This window comes from Eubalaena glacialis, chromosome 1 (assembly GCF_028564815.1).
Source record: "Eubalaena glacialis isolate mEubGla1 chromosome 1, mEubGla1.1.hap2.+ XY, whole genome shotgun sequence".
NCBI classification, from domain to species: domain Eukaryota; kingdom Metazoa; phylum Chordata; class Mammalia; order Artiodactyla; family Balaenidae; genus Eubalaena; species Eubalaena glacialis.
In genome coordinates this window covers 587,659-609,824 of record NC_083716.1, presented here as the reverse complement: position 1 = coordinate 609,824, position 22,166 = coordinate 587,659, and the positions used below count along the sequence as shown (strand labels likewise).

At 56.8% G+C, this 22,166-nt stretch overlaps 1 protein-coding gene across 1 annotated transcript in view; it reads right to left on the bottom strand.

Moving 5' to 3' along the window:
* CFAP46 (cilia and flagella associated protein 46) overlaps positions 1 to 22,166 on the bottom strand; it is an 86,599-nt gene that overhangs the window by 52,305 nt on the left and 12,128 nt on the right. The window contains exons 10-22 of the mRNA XM_061182979.1: positions 18,966 to 19,064; positions 16,878 to 17,125; positions 12,293 to 12,521; positions 12,007 to 12,127; positions 10,601 to 10,724; positions 10,261 to 10,391; positions 9,597 to 9,724; positions 8,447 to 8,580; positions 6,993 to 7,205; positions 5,665 to 5,830; positions 4,805 to 4,954; positions 3,832 to 3,939; positions 3,148 to 3,314 (exon numbers count right to left, since the gene is read on the bottom strand). Of these exons, the coding sequence (XP_061038962.1) occupies positions 3,148 to 3,314; positions 3,832 to 3,939; positions 4,805 to 4,954; positions 5,665 to 5,830; positions 6,993 to 7,205; positions 8,447 to 8,580; positions 9,597 to 9,724; positions 10,261 to 10,391; positions 10,601 to 10,724; positions 12,007 to 12,127; positions 12,293 to 12,521; positions 16,878 to 17,125; positions 18,966 to 19,064 (2,018 nt within the window). The remainder of the gene's footprint in view (positions 1 to 3,147; positions 3,315 to 3,831; positions 3,940 to 4,804; positions 4,955 to 5,664; positions 5,831 to 6,992; positions 7,206 to 8,446; positions 8,581 to 9,596; positions 9,725 to 10,260; positions 10,392 to 10,600; positions 10,725 to 12,006; positions 12,128 to 12,292; positions 12,522 to 16,877; positions 17,126 to 18,965; positions 19,065 to 22,166) is intronic.

Below are 22,166 nucleotides of genomic sequence, written 5' to 3'. Positions count from 1 at the left end.
TTACACACTCAGAGGGGAGAATACTAATTGATTAGTAACTGCACTATTTTTCACCAAGATCTGAAAACTATTTTCAATGTTACTGTGAAATGCTATCATAAAAATTACTCTGTGACCAATTCCACACTGAGTTTCTTTACATAACTTGCAAAATAGAAAAAATTAGCATACAAATTTGAAATATGTATAATTTTTTTTTAAAAAGGTGAATCATCTGCAGTACACGCCACGTGGCTGAAGTTGACCGTGGATCCTGCCCACTGGGGACAGGGTCCAAGGCTCTGAGGGGCCAGCAAGACCACTGTGCAGTCGGCATCCCCTAGAGAGGCAAGGGCCGCTGGCCTCTGCCTGTCCAGCCTCCTGGCGCCCAGCTCCAGGCCTGGACACAGCTGGCCCTCAGTGCGGGGGGAAAAACGGGGCAGGTCCACAGTCAAACCCGGGTAGGGGGTGACCCCACTGAGAGTGGTGACACCGATCACCACTAGAGGGCAGCAGCAGTCTACAAAGGAGTTCTCAAAGGTCTTCAGGCGAAAACCAAACTTGTACACAGTCTTGTATGACCTCCCCTTTCCCTATTACCATATGTAAACATTTATGTTTTTAGCCTATTTTATTATAAGAATTGCTGTTTTAAAATAAAAGTCAATTTAAGAATCACTGAGGAAAGAACGGCGAAGCTGGGGCACACACCCGTCACCGCAGCGGGCACCCTGCCACCCTGTCCCCTGACAAGATCTGCTGTGCCCGCAACGAGTAGTGAAATCAGCCTTAACTCCGTTACAGGAAGACGATGCAGCAGCCCTCACACACCGACTCTTTCTTTATGAATGTAGTCTTTTTCTTTCTTTTAAAATTAACCTTTTAATTTTTATCAAAGTGGCACCTACCACATGGTTAAGAAGAACTCCCCTACCCAGCTCCCAGTCCTATTCCCAAGAGGCAATGACTCCTAGGTCTTCAGCTCTGTCTTCTAGCAGGTGTATGCTTTCCTCCAAAAAACTGGCTTCTATCTTGATTTCCCAATTTATGAATTTTAAACATTACCTATAGAAGTCCCTTTTCCCAACTTATGAATAAAGCTGGTCCCAGCATTACTTTTAATTCCCCTATTTATTATCTTTGTACCTCAGAATATCTTGTGGACCCTCAACAAGTGACACCCGACTGTTCAGCTTCTCAGATGAGGGTCTCACGCCACCTGTCCTCTTCCCCCTTCCCGCTGCTAAAGTATGTTATCTGTGCTTTTACTTTACTTTTGTACTGTCAAAATTGGTAACACTGATATTTTATTAGGTAACCACAAATAAGTCTTCTTTGTCAAAATGCTAATCCTAACACTGGAATATCAATAAACACCATGATAATGTCTGTGTTTTTCACTGAAGAGGCAAGCTATTACCTTTGTTATCTCCTGGCATTTCCAACTGGCTTTTCTCCCTCCCTCCTTTACCACAATACCTGTAAACTCTCCACAACACTGGGTCCTCCTTTGGCCCTGCCTACACCCCCAGGGCCCTCCCCTACATCCTTGCTGAGGAGGCTCTCTCAGCAAGCAGCGCAGCTCGGCACCTTTTCTGGATTGCATCTCCATTTCCAGCATCCAACATCTTTCTCTTTTCTGGGTTACTCCCTTGTTTTTCTGGAGTGTATCCTCAATTAACTTTCTAAAAACAGGTGTGCGACAAATACATTGTCTAGGTCCTCATCTGTTTAAAAGTAGCTTTCTTTACCGGGATACTTGAAAGTTTGGGTGAGTTAGAATTACATGTTGAAAACTACTTCCACTTAGAACGTCCCACTTTCTTTTAGCTTCTAGTGATGGTTTCTGAGAAGACTGTTGAGTTTCTATTTCCTTCTTCTTTTTCTTTTCTTCTAAATGCTGTAGGATAGTCTCCTTATCTGCCGTGACCTGATGATCCCATGATGTATCTGGATGTGAGTATCTCTTCATTCTTCTCGCCGGTCATTTGGCGGGAGGGTCAATCATGAGACGGTGTCCTCTGCTCAGGGAAGCTCCTGCGTTTCACTCCTTTCTTAAGAACGCTTTCTTCCCTCTTTCTGGAATTCCAATAATTGGGTGTAGGACCTCCTATTGTTCCTTCTGGCTTTTCTGAGCCTCAGCCTCTGCCTGCTTTGGTTTCCTTGCTCCCAGTTGGGGCACCACAGCCCCTGCCCAGGAGCCGCTGCAGGGACAGATGAGGTGCGGGGGGGGGGCCTCCACGGGAGCTCTGAGCAGCCTGTGGCCTTGGCTGCGTGCAGGGCGGGTGACCACAGCTTGGGTCGTGGTCACTTGTCAGCCCCCAAACACCCATGGGGGTGTCCCACGCAGGCCCCAGAGCAGCCGCTGGGATGTGGCGGCCGCACTCCCGCACCTAGCCCCGGGGTCCTGACCGAGGGAGGCTCAGGCCCCCACTCCCATCACCCAGAGGCAGGAGGCCAGGCCTCCTGGGATCCGGCCTCGAGCGGCCAGCTTGGCTGTGCGGCCACGATGGGTGTCTTCCTGGCCTGGGGGACGGGATCCCGTCTTTCAGGAAATAGACTCAGAAGTAAGGCAAAGAGAAGAGCCTCAAGGGAAACAGTCTTTACAGCAGAAATACTTACAACAGAAACAAATTTAAAAGAGCCTCATGTTCAGGAAGAGGGAAGGATCAGGAGCCCCGATTACTGGTGAGCTGAATGGGGCCCGGGGCACAGGACCAAGTGGCCTGGCGCGTCTGCGGCCATCCCGGGGGCCCTGGAGAGCCGCCGCCAGCAGCGCTCAGGCGGAGAGGAGCCAGTGGCAGGGGGGATATTTTCCTTTCACTGAAATCACCCTTCAATTACTTCCGAATTTATTTGGCCTCCTAAGTCGCCTGCTCAAAACTACTTTCAACAAAGCTGCCTGCCTGTGGGGAGTGGCCGACGGTTGAGCCTTGAGGCCCTTTCCGCCTCTGTGCCCCCGTCACGCCCACAGCTGGCGAGGCTCGTGGGGCCTCGGGATCCTTCTGAACACGGCTCTCCAGGGGCCGCAGCTGAGGCGTCGCCCCGGCCAACGCGGGGCTGGCGGGGCGGCTACAGGGCCGAGCGGGTGAGGCTGCGGGCCCCCCCGGTGGGCTCGGAGGAGGCACCGCACCACAGGGACACAGGTCGGGCGCTGGGGTGACTCACGGACTGAAGGCCTGCAGGTGCTTGATGCCTATCTGGATGGCCTTCTGCGAGCAGGCCATGGTGGCCTCGTGGTCCCGGGCCACGTAGGTGAAGTGGGTCAGCCGCGTCAGGGTCTGCACCTCCACAAGGGGGTCCGACCAGCTGCACTCCGAGGCCATCTTCACCAGCTGCCGGTGGCGGGGAGAGGGGCGTCTGTGAGTGGGGGGCGTCTCTGTTGCCAGCTCACGGCTGACATCACATGGACGGGTCCAGTGGTCACCCAGCCTAGGCTGAGTCACCTGCGAGGTTGAGGCTCCAGCTGCCAACTGTGGCCAAGCCTGGGTGGGGCTGGTGGGTTGGGGACAAATGTCCCAGTGTCCACACCGCGTTCCTGCCACATGGGCAGCCCTGCCCTCTGACGAGCCAGGAGGCCAGGCTCAGGGGCCCTGAGGGGACCGCGCGGCTCTGTTGGGAGTGCTGTGCTGAGAACGCGGCAGGGCCTCTGGCCACCTGGGGCTCCTTGTCTCGACAGCGGGATTCGAATAAGCACCTCGAGTTGGGGAGCCTTGTCGGGGCACAGCCCCTGGAATGCCTACCAGGCGCCTAGTGACACCTACGTGGGCCAAGGGGGAGGAAGGCGACTTCTGGGGCGAGGTGACAATGGGGGGGAACGGGACACCTGCGGGGTGAGGGAGCGACAGCTACCTGAGCCAAGGGGGGCACAGTGAAGTCCATGAGGCCCAGCCCGTTGCAGGAGTACATCTCCAGAGCAACGAGGACTCTGGTCACCGAGCTGACATCCTCGTTGGTGCTCTGGTGGGAAGGGAGTGCAGAGGGCCCGTCAGCCCAGGGGCTGGAGGATCTGGACTACGCGGGAAGCGACCCTGTGAAACGTCAGCTCTGTGGCAACGATCGGAGCTATTTGTGTAACTGTTTGTCTCCACGTTACCTCTTCATGTAATGAAGAGGAGTAGGCGCTGCAGCCCCTAAGGTGGCCCGGCGGCTGGCTGACCCGGCCAGAGGGGGAGGGCAGGTGGCCAGGCACAGCGGGTGGCCCTCTGCCTGGAGGCCCCTCCCTTGGTCCTGCTCCAACCCCGTGCTCACTCCTGGCAGGCTCAGATGCCCCTCCCTGATGGTCCCCTCCTTGCTAGCCTCACCTCCCACCTGAGCCACGTGTCCTGGCTCCAGCTGGGGCCCCAGGGAACCTCCCACTGGTCTCCACCCACGGCCCACGTCTGCAGGAGCAGAAGCCGTGGGGCTGGCCCTGCCCCCTCCCCTCTGGGCCCCTGGTGGCTCCCCTGCCCCCTCACCCCGACGGCCTTGCGTTCACAGCTCAGGTGGCCCGTGGGGCCCTGCCAGGGAGGTGCCCCCCTCTGGCCTAGACGCACCTCCAGAGAAAGCCACAGCGAGGTGTCACCGAGGGTGGACAGCACCCCCAGAGGCCCAGTGGCTCTTGGTGGACAGTTAGAACCGTGGCCAGTCGGCTGGAGGAACGAGGGCATGCTCCAGCGGCCAGGCGGGCAGAGGAGGCCTCGTGCCCCATCTCTCGGGGGTCGGCCTCGGCAAGGACGGACCCTCCCGAAGGGAAGCACTGCTTCCGCAGCCCCGCTGCCCTGTCCCCCAGGCTGCTCGCCCTCGGGTGGGGAAGGCGGCAGCAGGGGCGCCCCCCGGCCGGCACCTGCTCGTCCGTGCCCAGGCGCGGCCCGATCTGCTGCTGCAGCAGCTGCTTGGCCTTCACCCACGTGGCAACGAGCTGCTGCTGGGCGCTGACGGGCACCGCCTCCTCAGGCACCGTCCCGCTGGTCAGGCTCAGGGCGAACTCGCAGACCTGAAACGGCGGTGTCCTTGTTCATGACACCTGAATCCAAACAGGGAACCCGAGCCAAGACCCAAAGCTGCAGAAACATGCAGACCTGGCTCTTGGTCCAGAAGGGAAGGTGGCCCAAACACGCACTAGTCCTGGGCCTGAGGCACAGCCCCAGGAGGAAGGAGGCACTGCTCTCGGCCACACTTGGGGCAGCCGCAGGCTCTGCACGTCCCTCAGACTCACTACAGAACTCACTTTCTCTCACGTTGACTAGGAATGGGTGATGGGTCATCAGATGCTTGTCAACACCCATCAACATCCCTCCTCCTTGACTGGGATGACCACCACACAGTCCACGTCACCGGGAGATGCAATCAGGGGACAAACAACCCCACTCGGTCACCGTGGAGCCGTCCGTATCCCTGGTCTGTGCATCTTTTATTTGGTGTTGCGGCTTTCCTGCTCTGAACAGGCACTGGTCCTATTTTTCTGGCCTTATGTCCACATTTTTCTGAGCTCTGGGCCTTGCAAGGGATGTCCCCACCACCAACACCCAGGTGTCCTCGTCTTGTTTCCTTGCTTTTAGAGAAAGCGTGTCCCCCACCCCGCGCCCCATTTCCGGGCAGTTGAGAATGGCTGCAGCTTCCCTTCCTCAACTGCCCTCCCACTGACGCCTGCACTGACCGGGGTCTGACACCCCCCGGCTCCGATCCCACCCGCAGGCGCGGTACCTCCACTGCGGTCCTGACTTCAGAGGCGGCCTCGGGGTCCAGTGGTGTATGAAGTGGGTTTGAGCGTGCTTGTCTTCTAGACTTCTCTGGCGTCGGGGCTGGGATCCAGGTGACGATCAGGCCTCGCGCCAGGGTGCTGCAGAGCATCGCCAGCAGCGCCAAGTCTCTGGAAGAGAAGCAGGTCTGGGCCAGGCCGTCCCAGGGAGGAAGCCGTGGTGACGGGACTGCCTGCGGTGGAGGCTCGTCCTCCCAGGCAGCCTTCACACCTGGGAGACACCTGTGCCAGGTGGGCTGGACTCCTCAGGGAGTCCCGCGGGGCCTGGACAGAAAGGTCCACCTGGCCACCGTGCCCGCTGCCGGGCCGTCCAGCAGGCCCTCCACTGGGTGACGGATGGAGTGGGCTTGGACCAGAACCTCCCTGCTTCTTCCTGAAACGTCTCAGCACCAAAACATTTAAAACCGTCAAACGCGGTCCAACCTGTGTCTACGACAGAGACACGGACACCCGCCTAGAAGGAGAGGTGCTCCCGCAACCCCTACGGTCCTGGGGACCCTGCCAGGGCCTCGTGCCCAGAGGAGAGGTGAGGGCACTGGCAGGCCTGTCCTCCATGGCTGCTCTGTCCTGTTCGCAGCGTAAAAATCCCCATGTGCACATGTAGCTGCGTCCTGACTCACTCAAGCCTTTCTGCTTCGGGATCTGGCAACAGATTTTAAATTTGAGTGTTTAGACTAAAAGCCCAACCAACAAAAAACACAAAGAGGGCTTCAAAAAGTCGTCCTCATTAGGTACAGGTCCGACCTGACTTGACGCTCATTAGGTAAAGGTCTGACCTGACTTGACGCTTTCACATTTCTAACTTTGGGGAGTGAAAACATCGGTCTCTTAGGAGTCCACACCACCTGGATATGAAAACTCTCGGACACTGATTTTCAACCCGCCCCAAGTCAGACCAAGGTCGGTTTCCACCCGTTCCTACAAGACTTGGGCCTCAGCCAACCTCCCTCAGAATGGCGCTGTCTGAAACAAGAGTGTGACAGGCTGGGAACCCGCGTGGCAGTGATGCTGCTGGGAATCCGTGTGCGGGCCCGAGGGCGCCTGACCACCTCATCCATCCCCACACGTTGCCCTGCGGCTTAGAGAGGGTGAGTATCTTGCTCGGGGTGCACGGCCAGTACACAGAGGCCCTGTCACTGCTAGGCGCTAGGTGAGGGTGGCCCCGCAAGTCCCACCCCACAGCTCCCGGCCCGATCCCAGGGTCTCTGGCAGGGGCAGGATGGGGCCCTCCTGGGAAGCCAGGATGCACCCAGCGACCGCCAGCCTCACCCACCCGCTGTGGCCCATGGCCTTGATGATGCCCAGGAGGTGGTACAAGGCGTCCACGAGCTCCCTCTGCCGCCCAGCTGTGATGAGGTGCTGGTTATGATTCAGGACGTAGACCACGGCGTTCTGCACGATCCACGCCTCCTGTAGCTTCTGCCCGATGTCGGCCGAGCGCAGCCAGCTGTTCATGGCGTACTGCGACAGGCCCTCTATCCAGGTCCTACAGAAGGCATGCGTCAGGCTCTCCCCGGGATCAAGACCCTTCCCAAACCAGCACTAAGACACCAGTGTGAAGCCGTCCCGAGAGCCCAGGGGTCAGAGAGTTGCCCTGCTGGGGGCTGCCCGCCGCTCCCGCTGAAGGACCCGGCCTGCCCGGCTCCTCCCGCCTCCACCCCATCCGCCTGGCTCTCCCATCTCCCTGCTGGACGCGCCTCACTCCGCCCCTCCCCGGCCAACGACGGACCCCTGCCAGTCCGCCTCTGCACCTGCCTGTGCCCAGTCTCCCCGGCCCAGCGCACCCAGGCTGCCCTCCTCCGTCCACATGGACGCCATGTGGATGCCAGCGCCTGGCAAGCCCTTTCTCTAAAGGGTCAGACAGTTAGTACCCTGGGCTTCGACAGCTACATGGAGTCTCTGTTGTGTGTTTTTCGCTATTTAATTTCATAAACTTAAAAACCATCAAAACCACTGTTAGCTTGAGGGCTGTACAAAAGCAGTGATCAGGTGTGGCCTGGGCCCTCCTCCAGGTGTGGGGAGTCCGGCCCCAGACGGGAGCGGCAGCGGCCCCTGGGGAAGGCCCCGGGCTGCGCTCTCACAGGCGACTTAAAACACCAAGACAAACCCCATCTGCACAAAGTCAGGGCCCTCCTTCCTGTGCCTCTCGTGGGCAGAGGGAGTCCGGCGGCGTCCCCGACTCTCTCCACGGCAGGCGGGTGTGAGGGCCCGTCCACTGGGTGCAACAAACAGGAAAGTAGGTCCCTCTCCACATTCAGCGGGGAGCAGCCAACAGCCTCGGCTCCTGCGACACCGCAACGCGGTGGTGTCACTCACCACCGTGTTCACCTCTCAGATATTTAATTTTAGATGAAACAACGGCTAAAAACTGTGGTTGTTTCCACAGCACCTCGGTTTCATGATTGAACCGCACTCGGCATCTCACGTGGGCAAGTCTCTGGGGGGTTCCCTGTGGACCCTCTTTCCGTTCACATACTTCCCGGGACCGTTTCCCACGGCCAGCCCCGACTACCGCTTCCCTCCGCGGACACCAACTCCCTCACATCTTGTTTCCACCGATAACGAGGAAGACTAACCACAGCGACCAACGACGTGAGCTAGTGAGCCGCGCGGGACAGCCGGCCACTTCCCTCGCACGTCTGGGCGCGGCCCCCGACCCGGCCTGTGCCCCCGGGCCACACATGAGCGGTGCCAGGTGCACAGGACGCGTCCCCGCGGCTCCCCTACCGGTACGTGATCCACTCGGCGTTGTCCTCTGGGGACTCGGGTACGTAGCCCAGCGGGTGCTGACTCAGGTCGTCGGGGGGCGTGGGACAGTCATTTAGCTGCACGCCCTCTGATCGCAGCAGGTGGACGGTGGCCTGCAGAGGAAGTGAGTGGAGTGGAGGAGAGGTCCCGGGAGCACAGACCCAGCGCGATGCCCCCAGGGCCTTCCCGGCCCCTGGGTCCTCCCCGCCTGCAGCGACACTTCCCCCGCCCCACGCCGTTGCTGCACCCGTACACGCGGCATCTCAGAGAGAGACGGGCTCCTTTCGAGAGCACAGCCTGAGCCCCCAGGGACACAAACGTCCCCTCGTCACACCTCAGGCGCCCACGGCATCCCGGTCCCCGTCCCTCCACGGCTGTGCACTGAAGCCCTGCAGGCCGACAGGACCAAGGACGGGGGGCAGGTGGCCTTGCCTGCCTCCCGGGGGTGATGCCGTCTCCATCCCTGGCTCCGCGGTCACCTGCCCCCAGCTCTCAGCATGGCCTGGCCCTCAGGAGGCGCTCAGCAAACCCTCACTGAACGAGCTGGGGAGTTCTGGCCGGGTTACCCCATCGACCCCCAAAATAAACAACCTCAAGTGGCCCCAAGAATCACGAAGTTACAAAATATCACCAAAATCACCACCACGTGCAGGTGCAGGGATTCCCAGTGCCAGCTTGGACCCAGTTCAGCCACCTGGCTGAGGCTGGGGTCTCTGCATGCTCACTGCAGGGGGCAGTAGCGACCCCAGGTCGGGCTGAGGGGGACGGTCCCCAGCAGCCTTCAGCGGCCTCTGAAGGGATGGGATCAGCACACACGCCCCTCCCTTACAACGGGTTCAAAGTGCTTTTGAAGCTATTCCCATGCAGAGGGCACTCCCAAATCCAGCAACCATCAGCCCGCAGTACCTATGTCACCGTGGATTCACAATTCAAACATGACTTCTAAGGAAAATTAACATCTACACCCCTCACGATACGTTCTGATTTATATTCTTCTCCCAGAAAGTCTCCCAAGAATCCAGGAAAACTTCCCTAAAGGACAGGCTCCTTCGGGAGCAGGGCTGGAGTACAAGGGTCACGTCCGTGCAGAGGTGACACGGGGGCCGAGGGGCCGTGGGCAGGGACGCACCTCGGCGTTGATGAACCCCACCTCCGCGAACTTGCGCAGCAGGCTGGGGGACGCCTGCCTCTGCGGGGTGGCGTCCGACTGGCCCGAGGAGTCCTGCCCCGCGCCGTCCCCGCCCTTCTTCTTCTTCCCTGGAAACAGCAGAACCGCAGGACGCTCGGAACCCGAACAGCCTTTCAGGGAACGCGGCGTAGCCCTGGTGCGGCGGCGGGGTCTCTGAGAGGTGGCACTGTGCCCAGGAGGGGCTGGCAGAAACCTCCCAAGCGCAGGGGCCCCACGGGGTGGCGAGGTGTCCCTAAAGCCAGCTCGGCCGCGGCTAATCTGCCGCCGATTCCCTGACAGCTGGGCTCTTGGTTGTTTGCGCTGTTCTGCCCCTCGAGAAGCCCCGGCCCCGCCCCCAACACCCACGCCCCGGGCCTCCTGGGACTGCCCGCAGGTCCCCCCATCCTCACCGTCCGCAAGACCAACCTCTTCCAGGGACCTGCAGGCCGGACTCGTGCGGACCCAGCGCTGACTAGGGGAGCCGGCCCAGGCCCACCCTCCGCCCGCAGGCCCCCCGCCTGCAGCCCTGGGTCCCCGCGCTGAGCCCCCGCGGGCCCCGCAGCGACCCCAGGTCGCCTGGGGAGACCCCGCCGGTGCGGGTGCCCAGCGGTGGCCCGGGGCCTACCTCGCTTGAGCCTCGCCTGCTGCTGCACCTTGCCGACGTCATACACGAGGCAGAAGCGGCTGGCCGTCCGGCACACGTCCCACACGCCCTGCTTCCGGGCCACCGTGGCCAGCTCGGCCCAGATCTGTACCCTGCAAAGGTGCGCGATGAGCCCTCCGCTCGGGAGAACCGGCGCAGCGCTCCTGCCACGAGCCCAGCGGACGCCCCACCCGGACGCGAGGCGGCGGGAAGACCCGCGGGGCTGCTGCCCGGGGCCAGGCGAGGGGGCGGGCAGCGGTCCGGTGCCCCCGCCGCGACGACCCCGAAACCCCCGCACGCCCCCCGGCCACTGCCCGCTCACCTCTCCTTGTCGTTCCGGCCCCGCAGGCGCCGCACGTGCCCCGCGGCCTCGTCCACGCTGAGGGAGTGGTGCCGCGCCTTCGCGTACAGGTAGGTGAAGCGGCCCCACTTTTTCCCGGTGGAAACTGAGGGTGGACAGCGGGACGGGGCAGTGACGCGGCGGGTCTCGGGTCAGGACACGTTCCCGCAACCCCAGCGCGCAGGACTCTGGACGGGTGTGGTGGCGCCTCCCGGGCGTCTTTTGACCTTTTCATGAAGATTAGGTCCCGCTAGCTGTGCCTCTGTGGGGGAGGAGCGCCGGGCACCAGGGGCAGCTGGTGCGCAGAACGACCCCCCTCTGCACCCGCCGGGCCGGCCCCAAGAGCCCCCTCCCGCGCCCAGCACAGTGGCGGCCTCCGTGCCCACAGCCCCTCACCTTCAGGAGCCGACTGGAGGAGACCCTGCGGAAGGCCCCCGCCTGGCCGGGTGCTCCTGCCCGGCCCCTCGCTGAGTGAAACGCACCAAGAGAGCCCGAGCGTGTCCGGGGCGACTGCCCACTGGGCCCGTGCCCCTCACACCCGGCAGGACAAGAAGGAAACATGGGGTGGCACTGCCACGCCCCGGGCAGGGTGACAACAGGACCTGGTGACGTGCGGCGGCCACAGAGACAGCACAAGGTCCGTGGCCCACCGAGGCCAAGGGTCACATCCTAGAGCCGTCCCCCAGTCCCCATCCCAGATCCACAACACTGGCCACCGCGGGCTCCCTCCGTGGCTCCTGTCTGCGGACGGCTGGGGCTGCCCGGCTGAAGGCTGCCGGGGGAGCCAACATGAAGGGAGCCCTGGGCGACCTCAGGGGAGACTCCGAGAGGAAGGGCGCCGGGGTGCCCCAGAGCCAGGCGCTAACCTGCCATCTGCAAGGGTTCGATATACTTGGGGGTAATGCAGAGAAGCCCAGAACCCCCATCCTCGGGGGGGACAGTGGCATGGGGGGAGTGCCCCCTAATATATACGAGGAAGCCCTAACCCCCCCAGAACTCCAGAATGTGACCTTATTTGGAGATGGGTCTTACCAGGAAAAATCAAGTTAAAATGAGGTCATTAGGGTGGGCCCTAATCCATTATGACGGGTGTCCTTAAAAGGGGAAATTGGACACAGAGAGAAACGGGTGCAGAGGCAAGCCAGCTGTGCAGGCCCGGGAGACAGGCCCAGGCAGCCCTTCCCTCCAGCCCCTCGGTCTCAGGCTTCGGGCCTCCAGGCTGTGTGACGGTGAACCCTGCTGTGTGAACCTCCCCCCGTGCCACGCGAGGTGCTCTGTCACGCAGAGTGGGGACCCGAGGCTGCACACCAGCACCTGAGGCCCGTGCGGGCGGAGGTCGAGGGCGGGGGGGTTCAGGCGTGTGTGTGCTGCTGAGAGAGCCTGCACACCTTTGGCCTCGTTCTCGCTGTCGAGCACGATCTGGAAGGTGTCAGGGGCCAGGGCCAGGCCCGCGTTCACCAGCAGCGCCCGCTTCTTGCGCACACTGTCCTCGGGCATCGCCTTCTTTGCCTGCGAAGGGGAGACGGCGTGATGAGCGCTCACGTCGTCCAGAGCAGCACCGCTGCCCATCTCTCCCGAGCGCTCCTGGCCTGACGGGGCCCCGCCCAGGACGCCTGCCCTCCCCAGGCGCAGAGGCCGCAGGGCCCAGGTCCCGGGCTGGGAGGGGTGGGGCACCTGCTCAATGGCCAAGGTGGCCTTGTCCTCAGTGCGCTCGGGGACCTGGTACAGCGTGGTGCAGAGCTGCAGGCGGTTGAAGGCCATCTTGAGCTTGTCCTGGTAGAGGCCCAGGGTGTCCAGGAGCATGGCCTTCTTCAGGTGCGCCATGGCGGGCTCCAGCCGGTCCTCATCCTCCTCAATGTACGCCATCTCCATGTGCACTTGGCAACGGAACAGGACCATGAGGCTGGGGGGACAGACAGCATTACAGGAGCCTGGCCGGGCTGTCGCGGGACGCCCCCTGGTGCCTGGCTTTCCAGCCCTGCCTTCCGCCCTGCCTTCCCCCAAGGACCCACGGAGGACCAAGAGGAGGTCCCTGCAGACCACAGGAGACCCCAGAGCCTGTTGGTGTGCCAGGGCCGAGGAGCAGCGGCTGGGCCCAGCCGGGCTCCACGCTACAGAGACCAGCTGTGACACGAAAGCCAGGTGGCGGGCTCAGCAAACACGGGGCGCCCGACGCTGCATCTCGTCCAGCACCCCGGGCGGCTCTTGGCGTGGCCAAGCAAGTGAATTTAGTACAACCGAAGCCCAGGCTTCGCCTCAGGGGATGGGCCCTCTCGGCTCTGCTCTGAGTTCTCTCCGTCTCGTCGGCCGAAGCACACACACCCCTGCTCAGAATGCCTCCCATGGACCCGTGGGCCCTGCCTGGCGTTTGCCCCTGCTGCTGCCTCTGCTGGAGGCTCCTGGGCTGGGCGGGGCTGGAGACGGCCGTGTCTAAGATGGTAATACAGTCTCCTCAAAGCCTTTCATCCACAGCACGCAGAGCCCCGCGCCACGCCTCCACCCTGGACGTGAGCATCAGAGAAGCCAACAAATTTGGTCGAATTAAAGTTCTACGGGACCCATGAGCCGACCCTCAGCCACGACAAGGCATGAGCGTCACACGCTAGGCCTGTGACCTCAGGGAAGAGGACGCAGCGCCCACAGCGCCTGGAGGCTGGCGCTCTGCTCTTCGGGGGGCGGGAGTGGCGGGCAGGAGAGGGCACCTGGTTGATGCCAAGCGTGAGGTCTGCGCTCCCGTCAGGGAACCGGGTTCCATGGACTCTGCCTGGAAGTCTGGACAGTAGCAATGGGCCACTTCCTTCTGTCTTGAGGCAGGGGAAGAGGAGGCCCACAAAATGGGAGCTGGACCAGCACCGAACTGTGTGCTCTGGGCAGCCTGACCTTGAATCCATAATGCGAGACTCATCCAGGGCTGGACCACCCGAGGAGTGAGCTGAGGCAAGCCGACACCACACAGAGAGGTCTACACAGAGGCACAGCCCTGGTCAGGAACAACCTGCCAGGCAGAGAGGTCTACACAGCAGAAAAGCCAGCATCAGGAACAACAACCTGCCAGACAAGAGAGGTCTACACAGTGGAAGAGCCCTGGTCAGGAACAACCTGCCAGGCAGAGAGGTCTACACAGCGGAACAGCCAGCATCAGGAACAACCTGGTAAACCATTGGCTCAAGGAAGCCATGGAGATGATGGTGAGTAAGCACAGCAGATTCGAATGAGAGACTCCGTCCCTGCCAAAACAGGATGAATGGGACCAGACGAAAAGGACTTAGAGATGAGTAATTTTCAGAGTTCCTTCTGCTTCCAACTGTGATCAAGTCTCTGCCATGAGTAGCCACTGTAAAGCTGGACCCAACACAGCACTAGGTGTGGGCAGCACGAGAGCCTGGGGTCCCTGGAGGCGGGAGCTCAGGAAGGAGACCGCGCCCTGCCTGGAGACAGTGTCCTGTGGCATCGCAGGCAGAGCACTGGGCCCAGAACCAGGGCACCTGCCGTCCACAGGGAGGGGCTCTGCTCTGGGCTGGGAAGGCTGCTCCAGGCTGGAGAAGAGGAGCCGGGTACCAGAGCAGCTGTTGCAGGCCTGCCCGCCAGAGAGGAGAGAGCTCGGTATCCCTCACTCACACCCCAGATGTCAGCCGAGCCCAGGGAGATGGCGGGTGCAACTGGGCTAGAGGTTGAGCCCCACTGAGACAGGCTGGAAGACACCGTAACCTTCCAGAGACATGGCCAATGAAACACGAAACCAGCTCTCAGCCAGTAACTGAAGTACCCAAGAGAACAAAAATCAACACTCTCTTAAAGAAGATCACAGAATCCACAGACTCCACAGTGCACCAACCACGACATTCGGTACACAATAAAAAACTACTGGACATGCAAGGAAACAGGAAAAGGTAACCCATAGTCAGAACATAAGACGGGCCAGATGCTGGGTTTTTATCAGAAACTACGAAGGCCAGAAGAAGATAAAACAACCTCTTCAAAGGGTTTAAAGAAAAAAAATCTGTAAACCCAGAATCCAGCAACTGGTGAAAATAATCTTCAAAGATGAAGGTGAGGTGAAGTCATTTTCAGATCAACAAAAGCCAAAAGAATTCGTCACCAGCAGTCATGCATTACAAGAAAAAAATAAAGGAAGTTCCTCAGGCTGAAATAACAGCAGATAGAAACTTGGATCTGAGGGTAAGAAAGAAGAAAGAGCCTGTGTGATTGACAAAGAAGTGGGCAAATACAAGGGACTATTGATTTTCTCTGTAATTTTCTTTAAAAAACCACTGGCTGCTAAAAGCAAAACAATGACACTGTAAGATGAGGTTCATAACACATTTAGAAGTAAAAGACGTGACAACAAACACACGAAGTGGGGTAGACGAAGGGAAATGCGTGAGGTTTTCCCTTGGCCGGGTGGGAAGCACCACCTCACACAGACTTGGCTAAGGAGGATGTGCACCGTTAGCCCTACAGCAATCCCCCCCCCTCAACAAGGGTACAGTGGACACAGAAGCTGATAGAGGAAATAAATGCCATGGTAAAAAATTCAATTAACCTCAAAGAAGGCAGGGAAAGAGCAGCAGCAGAACAGAAGGGACACCTGGAAACATGATGAGACTGTAGACAAGTTCAAAGCTACACTAAATGCAAAGAGACTAAACCCTCCAGTTAAAAGGCAGAGATGATCATACTAGACAGAAAGAAGCGAGACCAACAGCAGACTACATGCTGTTCAAAGCTGTGTTCTACACTTTAAATTGAAAGATCCACAGAGGATGAGAATTGAAAGGATGGAAAAAGAAACGCTTCAGACGGGCCCAGATGGTTTCACTGGATTCTATCAAACATGTAAGGAAGAAAACACCAATATTGCACAAACTCCTTCAGAAAGCAAAGGAGAAAGAATCCTTCCCACCTTCCCAATTCATTTAATAAATTCAGCATGACCTTGATGTCAAAACCTGACAAAGACATTACGAAAGAAGAAAATCACAGGCCAACGTCCTCACGAACCTACACGTAAAAATCTTTAACAACACGCTGACATATGTCAGGACCATGCAGAGAAGGCAAGGTTGGTTCACCACTCAAAATTCAATCAGCATAATTCATCACATTAAAGAACAAAAGAGAAAAGTCACAGACCTTTTAATAGATGCAGAAGGAACATTCGACAGCACTCAACACCCACCCATGATTAAAAAACAACACAGCGAAGGGACATTGACAATGTGTGGATTCTATTGTGTGCAATTATATCTCAATAAAGTTAATCAGAAAAAGAACTGTCAGAGAAAAAGAGGGCAACTAGAAACATTATTTTTAAAAATCAGGCAAATATGAAAATAAACTAAAAAGATATTTTGGAAGAAATAGTCATTAAAATTTAAAAATGTAGGCTAAAGAAAGGAGGGAAAATTAGAGAATTTGTAAAATAAACGAGTACCAATGGCCTGGAGGAAATCTGTCAGAATTCAGCGTGTCACACATGGGGGGTGGGGCCATGAGTGTGGAAGGTTCGCTGTGGCGGGGGGGGAGGGTCGGGAACTGGGCTAGGAGCCCGTCATACATCCCCATGGGATTCCAGAAGGAGAAACTATTTTTAAAATGGGTAAAAATCCCAGATTTGAAGAGAGATGCAACCCTTCACAGCCAAGACCCCCAGGTGCTGGCAGGAAATGAACCGTACTGGAGAACCTGGGGAACCCCCTTGCCCACCCTCAGGCTGACAACCAGGCCCCTGGCTCCCCTGCCGAGACCCCTGCTCCGAGGGCTCAAGTAGGTGACGAAACCCAACCTTCATTAATCACAGGAGCAGACGGGGCAGGGCAGCCCTCCCCTCTGCCCCTTCCTGCGGCTGCACCCCCCTCCTGGGTGACCCTCCACACCTCTTCTCTGCCCACACACCAAGTCCCCGTCTCCCAGCCCCCTTGTCTGCCGGGGACCATCTGCAGCATCCCCATGGGCTGCGACCCCCAGCCTGGGGGCCTCACCGACTCACCGCCCACCCCACCTTCCCTCCTGCACCTGTGCCCACAGGCCCTGTGCCCTGCCATCCCCCTGCCACGCAGCCCAGGACCCTCTCGACCTCAGATGGGCGCCGCCTGGGTGGCCCCCAGCCTCCCCCCTGCAAGGCCCTGCCCCCCGCACTCCAGACGCACCTCCCCCACGGGCTGCCCGCCTCTCGAGCTGGCACTTCTGCGGGGAGCCGTGGAGTCCTGCTGCCCTTCCTGCCCACTTTTTGGGAAAATGAGTTGGACGTCGTCCTTACCCCAAGGGTCTCCCGCCCGCTTGTCCCCCTCCCGGGGGGACAGCCCAGGGCCGCCACCTGTCCACCTTCTCCAGGACCTCCGCGATGGCGGTCAGCGACTTGCGCAGATGGCGCCGCAGGTCGTGCTGCAGCAGCGGGAGGCACGTGTCCCATTGCGTGGCGCACACCACGTGGATGACCCGCGGGTCGCCCAGGCGCACAGCTCGCTGGAGCACCGTGTCCAGTCTCCGTACTATATTCAGCTGGGTCTGCACAAAGGACAGCGGCCCGTGTGTGAGGCTGGGGGCCAACGCGCACCACAGGGCGAGCCAGGGCAGCCCCGGCCGACCCTGAGCCCAGGAGGCCGCAGGTGGGGCCCGGGCCCACAGTCTGAGTCTGTCAGTGGAAATGGCCTGCGTGATTTTTTCTAGAAGGGCCCGGCTTAGAACGGGCTCTGCGCCCTCTGGGTGTGTCTCTGCTCTGTGAGCCCATCTGGGCGAGGCTGCTGATCTCCTGGCCCTGTGTATTTATGGGGCCCACGCCCAGTTACGTCCACTACCCAGTGAACAGCTCCTGCAGTCTGTGCCCCACACGCCCTGCCCAGCAGACAGGCGCTGGCCGGCCTCAGCCTGTGCAAGGGGCCTCACCAGCTCCACGCCTCCCTCAGCGCCCACCAGGGCTGCCCGGGCTCCTAAGCTCAGCCATGTCCGTGGGCCCTGGCTTCTGGCACCTGGGGGCCTCCCCTCGTGCTGCTCCCAGGCCACCGGGACCAGCGCGGGCTTGGGGTTCAGACCCGGTGCCTCCTGGCTGCCAAGATTCATCCGTCAAAGCCTCAGGAACCAGTGCCCCTGAAGGGCCCCTGGCCCGAGGTCCGAGGCCGACAAAGGCAGAGGGACACAGCCCTGCAGTCCCAGCGCCACCACCTGCCAGCACCAGCACGCGGTCAACAGGTAGCCCACGACCTCCCTCGAGAAGGTCAACGCCGGCAGGGGCAGCCACCTGGGCAAGTCCAAAGGGGACACGCACACGCCCCAGGTGGCCTCGAACTCGCGGAGCCCCGGCCCAGCTGCTCGTCCTCCGGCAGAGCTCACAGCGCCGACGCTGCCTCTCCTGCTCCCCCCGGGCCAGGCGGGGACGTGGGGCAGGACAGCCCGGCTACAGGGCTCCAGAGAGGGTCCCAGGAGCTGAGCCAGGGAGCAGACACCTGGGCCCCAAAGAAATGCCAGCCGCCATCATTCTGCTTCCGTGTATTTTGGTTCCCTTTTTTCAGCTGCAGGATTCTTATTAAAGAACGTAAATGACCGCTGGACTCCTCTTCTGGCGGTGGCTGCTGGACCAGCTCTGACTGCATTACATAGGATGCTGAGCTCACGTGGTCTGTCACTTTGCCACCGTGTTCACCAGGCTGCCGCACGCCAACTCCTCAGAGAGACAGCTGCCTCCTCACTAAGTGCCAGTGGAATATTCTAGACAAGTCAGGGGTTTCCAAAGGGGGCAGCGAGGGAGGAACGCTCGTGGGGGTCCTCTGGACCTGCCCTCCCCCCTTCCCCGGGGTCCCCCCTCCCCCAGCCCCTGTGATGACCTCACCACTTCACTGGAGCCCCTCTGTTTCCCAAGCCCAGCGAGGCCGACAGCCCCGCACTAGAGCCGGGGCAACGTCTGCCTTCCTGGACCTGAGTCAGGATGGCAAAGGGCTCTCATGGGGACTCAGCGTTCACCAATGGCAAGCATTATCAGTGTGCTGGGGTGGGCCACTCCACACAGGCCGCAGGAGGGCTTGGCCAGAGGACGGTCTCACCCCAGCCCCCGGCCCAGAGAATGGGCTGCATGAACCCAGACGTCCGCCAGGCCAAGGTGGCCCTGGGAGCCGTGGGGGACCCAGCTCCGTGCCGCGGAGGAGGACGGCAGCCGGCCTCGGCAGCTGAGGGCCACCCAGGCCCCTGGAGCTCCTGCCAGAGAGGCCATAGTCACCGGTGGGAAACCAGGGCACAGGGGGCTGGCCCGTGCCTGTCAGGTCTCTCCCCCAAACCTGGCACCAGTCAAGTCACAGGGTCCAGGGAACCTGCACAACAGTTCAGCATCTGCTGTGGCTCCTAGTCGAGGACTTACCTCCACAGCCTCTCGGGTGTAGATTTTAATTTTATTTGCAAGTCTTACAGCTTCCAATTCATACTCCAGGCATTCGATTTCAATTAGCTTCCCGGGATCCTGCGGGGCACAGGAGTTGTTGTGTAAGATGGAGAGTTTTAACGAAAGTGATCATGCACATTCATTAACTTCAAAGACCATTTAAAAATATAATTCATGTACTAGGTAGAAATTCAACAAATGAAAATTAGATAATACAAATATATATAAGAAAAACTTAAAATGTTTCCAAAAGATGCAAAGATTTAAATGAGAAAGCTAGAAAATAATTGTTTTTCACCTCTGATAGTTAATTTCACTGGACACAGAACTTCTAAATGACTACACCAACTTCAGACAAACGAGCTGTTATGAAATTTGGCCAACGATTTCTTTCATTTAATCCCTGCCGGGTTTGGACTGGGCGTCCTGCTGGAGGCGGCGGGGCGGCAGGGGCCTGGGATTTGCTGGGTGGGTGGCTGGGGCACACTTAACTTTTACAAACTGCTCAACTGTTTTCCCAAGGGGTTGTCATTTCCCATCCCACTCCTGGCCATCTGGGACGGTCAGTCTCCAGTCTAGCCATCTACTAGGTGTGTGCCTGTGAGATAACAGCTCACAAAGTTTCCTCTTATTTTCTTCTCTTAACGTTTTTCCCAAAAGTTTTATCATTTTAACTCTCACATTTTGGTTTATGATGCATTTTGAGTTAATTTCTGTCCATGGTATGAAGTGCAGGCCAACGCTCACTTTCTCGCATGTGCTTGTTTCCTTGTCCGGTACCATTTGGGGACGAGATGCTCTGCCACCCACCGGAAGCCTCTGCACCTCATCCAAGCTGGAGGCCCCGAGTTTGCGGGTCTCTTTCTGGACCCTGTCCTGTCCCTCAGTCTCTGTGAGTCTCCATGTCAAGGCCACCCTGTCTTAACCACGGTGCCTTTATATCAGGTCGTGCTCGTCTTCTGACATTGTTCTGCTTTTTCAAAGCTGCTTTTAGCTATTCTAGATCCTTTGCATTTCCATATAAATTTTATACTCAGTTTGTCAATTTTTGAAACACTCCCGCCGGGACTTTGAATCGCATTGAATGTACAGTTCAATCTGGAGAAAACTGACATCTTAACAATATTGAGTCTTTTGATCCATGTTATTATCTTTGCTTTAAAGAGCCAATTATCTTTTCAAGAGATTTACATATTTATCAGTCTCTATGTGACTTATGTGGCTCCCCTTGCTGGTCCTCTTCACTATTTTGTGGATCCAGATTTCCGCCTGGCAACATTTTCCTTCTGCTTGAAAAAGTCCTTTAAAATTTCTTGTAGTGTAAGTCAGACTCTTTCAGATTTTGTATATTTTAATAAATACTTATTTGCCTCTGATTTTCAAAGATATTTTCTCTGAGTGTAGATTTTTTAGGTTGATAGTTTTTTAAATTTTTTAAAAATATTTTAAGGATGTTGATCTTATGTCTTTTGGCTTGTATAATTTCCTACAGAAAGTCTGCTGTCATTCTTCTCTCTGTTCCTCAGTACATAATTTCCTGCGCTTTACAGACGATTAAATTTAGAATTTTGAGCCATTATTTCTTAAAATATTTTTTTTCTGTTCCCTCCTTTCTCTATTCTTCAGGGACTCCGATTACATATACATTAGTCTGCTTGAAGTCGTCCCAAGCTCACTGATGTTCTCTATATCCTCCTTAGTGTTTCTCCTTTCTGTTTCATTTTGGATAGTTTGCATTACTATACCTTCGAAAGTTTGCTAATCTTTTTTTCTGAAATGTCTACTCTGCTTTATTTTTATGTAAAAATTTTAATTTAGGTATAACTGACAAATAAAATTGTATATATTTAAAGAGTAAATGTGTAAAGTGTAAAAGCATATACACTGTGGAATGATTCCCATAATCAAATGAATTAATTCATCCATGACCTCACATTGTTGTTTTGTTTTCTTTTTGGTGAGAATGCTTAAGATCTTTCTTACCAAATTTCAAGTATACTCTACAGAATTATGAACTATAGTCACCACACTGTACATTAGATCCTCAAAACGTTTTCATCTTAAAGCTGAAAGTTTGTCCCCTTTGATCAGCACCTCCCCACTTCCTGCACCCTCAGGCCGTGGCAACCACCATGCTATTCTGTTTCTCTGTCTGGCTTCTTTCACTGAGCGTAATGCTCTCCATATTCATCCACACTGTCACAAATGGCAGGATGTCCTTTCTCATGGCTGAATAACACTGCATTACACACACACACACACACACACACACACAATTTTCTTTATCCACTTATCCATCAACAGACACTTAGGTTGTTTCCACATCTTGCTTTTGTGAATAATGCTGCAGTGAACATGGGGGTGTAGGTATCTCTTTGAGATCCTGATTTCATTTCCTTTGGACATACACACAGAAGTGGGATTGCTAGATCATATGGTAGTTCTATTTTTAATTTTTTAAAGAACTTCCCTACTGTTTTCCATAATAGCTGTATCAATTTACATTCCCAACAACAGAACACAAGGGTTCCCTTTTCTCCACATCCTCACCAACACTTGTTATCTCGTCTTTTTGATAACAGCCATTCTAACAGGTGTGGGGTGATACTCACTGAGGTTTTGATTTTATCTCCCTGAGGTTTTGATTTTATCTCCCTGATAATGTTGAGCACCTTTTCATGTACGATTTGAGTATCTTCTTTGGAAAAATGTCTATTCAGGTCCTTAGCCCATTGTTTCCCATTGGATGATGATGATTTCCTACTGATGTAAGAGTTCCCTATATATTTTAGATATTAAATCCTTATCAGATATATGGTTTGCAAATATTTTTCTCCTATGCCATAGGTTGCCTTTTCATTGTGTTGTTTCCTTTGCTGTGCAGACACTTTTTAGTTTGATGTAGTCCTACTTGTTTACTTTTGCTTTTGTTGTCATATTCAAAAAATCATTGCCCAGACCAATGTCAATAAGTTTTTGCCCTATGTATTCATATAGGAGTTTTATGATTTCAGGTCTTAAAGTCTGTAATCCATTTAATTTTTGTGAGTGGTGAAAGGTAGGGGTCCAATTTCATTCATCTGCATGTGGCCATTCAGTTTTCCCAGCACCGTTTATTTAATGGTGTCCTTTCCCTATGGTGTTTTCTTGTTGCCCTTGTCAAAGATTAGTTGACATTAT